The 4350-nt window shown below is 37.0% G+C and overlaps 1 protein-coding gene across 1 annotated transcript in view; it reads left to right on the forward strand.

The window, feature by feature from the left end:
- Positions 1-209: 209 nt before the first annotated feature.
- Positions 210-4350, forward strand: part of LOC137633125 (microtubule-actin cross-linking factor 1, isoforms 6/7-like) — a 61878-nt gene continuing 57737 nt past the window's right edge. The window contains exons 1-2 of the mRNA XM_068365286.1: positions 210-255; positions 4242-4350. The exon at positions 4242-4350 is cut by the window's right edge and continues 122 nt beyond it. Of these exons, the coding sequence (XP_068221387.1) occupies positions 210-255; positions 4242-4350 (155 nt within the window). The remainder of the gene's footprint in view (positions 256-4241) is intronic.

The raw sequence follows: 4350 nt of genomic DNA on the forward strand, positions 1-4350 counted from the left end.
CATCTACACTTCTCCCTAACCCCCTATTTCCCCCAACCTCCTGCTTTCTAGAGGATTTCTTAATTAATCAACAACGTCTGTTACTCGGGGCCCGCTATATTTCGCGCAGGGGTGGGCACACTCTTAATTAATTTCGAAACACCCTGACAGGTTAATTACACGAGCAGAGCCTCCCTAACCTAGGAGGACTTTCCCCTCCGATTCTGAAGATGACTTACGATGTCTCTCGGCGTTTGGTTCGTCTCCTTCACTGCCGTAAGTTAACGCAACATACAGAGAGGTTCTCGTTACTCTGTTTCTTAAGTTAGCACCACAAAGGGTCTCTCTCGATGCTATAGGAGGAGGAGGAGGAGAGCGACTTCCTTCCTCCGAGCGGCGAAAACGAGATTCGAATTCATCATTGGGTAAACTCTACTAACTCATCTACTAACTTAATATGTAAATGTGATCTAGATTGGGGAGATTGAGTTAGGGGGACAGTTAGGTTTCGAGGTGATTTGGTGCTATGATGGCTTGCTGTTTAAATATTAAAAGCAAAACTAAGTTGATAGATGAATTAGATATGAAAAAAATTGAAATTATTTATTATTATTATTATTATTATTATTATTATTATTGTTATTATTATTGTTATTATTACCTAAGCTACAACCCTAATTGAAAAGCAGGATGCTATAAGCTCAAGGGCTCCAACAGGAAAAAATTAGCCCAGTGAGGAAAGGAAATTACAAAATAAACTACAAGAGAAACAATGAATAATTAATAAAAAGTATTTTAAGAACAGCAAAAACATTAAAATAGATATTTCATATATAAACTATAACGAGACACATGTCAGCAAAGAAAATGAGGAAGGAAATCTATTTCCTTATATAGTTGAATAAAAAGTAAGATGACATGATTCTCTCTCTCTCTCTCTCTCTCTCTCTCTCTCTCTCTCTCTCTCTCTCTCTCTCTCTCTCTCTCTCTCTCTCTCTCTCGTTATATTTTATCATGTCAAACGTGAAGGGTCTCTATTTTGGACCCTGTTCAAATAGGCTTCAAAGCACTTGAGTCATCCCGGACTGGGGTTCGAGTACCCCTCAAGCTCGATAGTTTCTTATGGTGTCTGCAACCTCACCATTCTTGTGAGATAAGGATTGTAGTTTTGGGGGGAGCCTATAAGGCTGCATGCTGAGTCATCAACAGCCATTGCCTGGTCGTCCATGGTCCTAGCTTTTGTGGAGAGGGGCTTAGTAGCTGATCATATGTATATATGGTCAGTGTCTAGGGGATTACCCTGTTAGACAGGACATTGTCACTGTCGCTTGAGTCTGCCATTCATGAATGGCCTTTAAACCTTTAATGCTATTTATGTAAAGAACACAATACTTGGTTTGGCTAACAGTGTCTTTGTTTGAGTAAGAAATTTTTTTAAAAAAATCAATTTTTTAAGCTTTCATTAATCTTTATTTTCTTTTGCCCAGATTTGCTCATGCTCATTACTAGTCAACACTTTTTTTTTCTTTGAGAAATGGCTGACTCGTTTACTTAAATTAAGCCGTTACGGAAGTCTGGGAGTTACAGTTGAAAGATTGCCTATTGCTCTATAAAAATATATACTTCTTGGATATAATCAGTTGAGTAAAGATTTTAAATCCATTGCTGTAATGAAATAGACAAACGCACTATCTCATAATGCAGCTATAGTTCGTTCCAGTAACAGTTATAACATCTCCCAAGGCATCTTAAGATAATTAGATTGTTTAATCCAACACGTAATTATGTGTACTCTGCCTGTCATCTACTTGAAGGAAACCTCATTCTGATTATACACTCATGAAAGAGGTGCTTCCAGGCACAACCACTCATGCAGGGACTCCACTTTCCTTCAGGTCTCCTTTTGACCCATTGCACATTCCAGCAGACGACCTAGCTCCCGTTGCAACATTCAGAAGCGTGATTCATTTGAAGCCCAATTAAAATTTAAAGAAAATAGGGAGCAAACTACAGACCGTTTGGATAATGTATGGGAAAGAAGGGGCAATAGAAATGACTATAAAATTAACCGGAGATCTTATCCGGGTATAAGGAACAATCAAAGGTTTAGAAGACTCTGAAAGGCAACAGGGAGTTGAATTGAATTGTAGATGACAAACAGTGCGTAAAATGGCAATAAATGAGAGAGAGAGAGAGAGAGAGAGAGAGAGAGAGAGAGAGAGAGAGAGAGAGAGAGAGAGAGAGAGAGAGAGAGAGAGAGTTTTATGAAATTACGGGTTATGTGAGTTGAAACATTGCAGGTATTCATGAAAGTTGTTTGTTTTTATCACTTCTTCTATAGTATGGAGTCCACTATCATAGTAAAAAAATAAGAGAGAGAGAGAGAGAGAGAGAGAGAGAGAGAGAGAGAGAGAGAGAGAGAGAGAGATTTTGGATGTCTCAAAGACATTTTTGTCCATCCATTTACTCTTGTGTAGAGCGATTTAGTTTAAACATTTAGAGAGTTTTTATGATCTCGTCTAAGAGAGAGAGAGAGAGAGAGAGAGAGAGAGAGAGAGAGAGAGAGAGAGAGAGAGAGAGAGAGAGAGACTCATCCCCAGGTTATTCTGCTGACTCAGCTATATGGTAAACAACTGGTTGGAATGGTATTTCGTATCAAACGATGCTGGTTCGTTGATGTAGCAAACAAAATATTGAAATAGCCATTGACGTATATGGGAGGACGCCTTGGGGAATGTTTTTGCAGGGGTGATTGTATTTCATATATATATACAGTGAAAAGGTGTAAATCCGGGTATTTTATTTCGTTTCGTGGGTGTCTAGGACAGTTTAAATGACTTCTGTTTTCACCTGTGGCTGTTGAGGAGGTTACTCTGATTATTAGGTTTTTCAAAGTTAAGAGAACTTTTTCTTATATATGTTTCATCTCTAAGTGTACACAAGTTCAGATGTTCTCTTATGATACTACTACTACTACTAAGAATAATAATGATAATATACATATCCAAATTCTTATATAGAACGAGACTAAAAATCCATCAAGGGTAAAAGCAAAAAGAAAATGGAACAACAATCGAGTCTTAATAAAATCAACGAATAAATGAAAGAATAGGTAAACTATAAGCAAGAAACAATTATGCATTAATAAAAACATATATTTCAGTGGGCAAAAAAAAAAAAAAATGGAATAATAACGCTAAATTCTAAGACGAACCAAATAACTTCAGGAGATAAGCCCAAGCTATTTTCTCTGGCGGGCAAAACCAAAGGTAATTGAAACGGTATTTATCCTCCAGACGACCAAAAAAAAGAAAAAATAGATAAATAAAAAAAAAGAGTAAAAAAAAAAGGTTGGAAGAGAGGGTCATAGGATGAATATTCAAAACGTAGTCCTGAAGGACTTATTTTCAAGGAGCTACCTCTTCTCGGAGGGAAATATATATACTGTATTTATGTATATATATATATATATATATATATATATATATATATATATATATATATATATATATATATTATATATATATATGTGTGTGTGTATATATATATATACATATATATATATATATATATATATATATATATATATATCCCTTTCTGTGTGGTGGTATCTTAACATGGTGAACAGGTTTGCGTAGTGCAATGATCACCAAAGCTGTACTAGTCAGGGCCAACCAACCTAGTCAGGGCCACCCATACTAGGTTGGTTTGCTGTGAGCAAACAGTAAAAAATCCCCCACCGTCACCAATCCGCAGTGGCCAGCGTGATGATGAAAACTGTCTATACTCCAGACATGAATGAAGACATGTCTGAGGCCTTTATCCTGCAGTGGACGTGAAACGGCGGTATTTGTTGTTGTGGTCAAAGCCTTCTACCTGTTGAGTTACTACCTCAGGAACGTTGAAATATATTTTAAGGACTAGACCGACAAGTCTTTGTTTAGTTCCTTCTCTAAGTAGGACTCTTTTCCTACACATATGACGAATTTATAGTTTATCATATTCCTTACACATCCTCCGCTTTCATCATACATCTGACAGCACTAAGAATAAACTATTTCTTACGGTTACTGGAAACCTTTAGCTCCTATTTGACCACGTGGAATGGGAAAGAACTTTATTAGCTCTTTCAGAAGATATTCCCGTTTCCACAGTACCTATTCCAGAAGAAGGTATTGCTATTCTCACAGTACCCATTCCTGAAGAAGCTATTCCCATTCCCACAGTACCCATTCTAGAATAAACTATTCCTATTCCCACAGTACCCATTCCTGAAGAAGATATTCTCATTCCCACAGTATCCATTCCAGAAGAAATTATTCCTATTCCCACAGTACCCATTCCTGAAGAAGATATTCCCATTTCCAAAGT

Source organism: Palaemon carinicauda, chromosome 42 (genome assembly GCF_036898095.1).
Source record: "Palaemon carinicauda isolate YSFRI2023 chromosome 42, ASM3689809v2, whole genome shotgun sequence".
Lineage (NCBI taxonomy): Eukaryota > Metazoa > Arthropoda > Malacostraca > Decapoda > Palaemonidae > Palaemon > Palaemon carinicauda.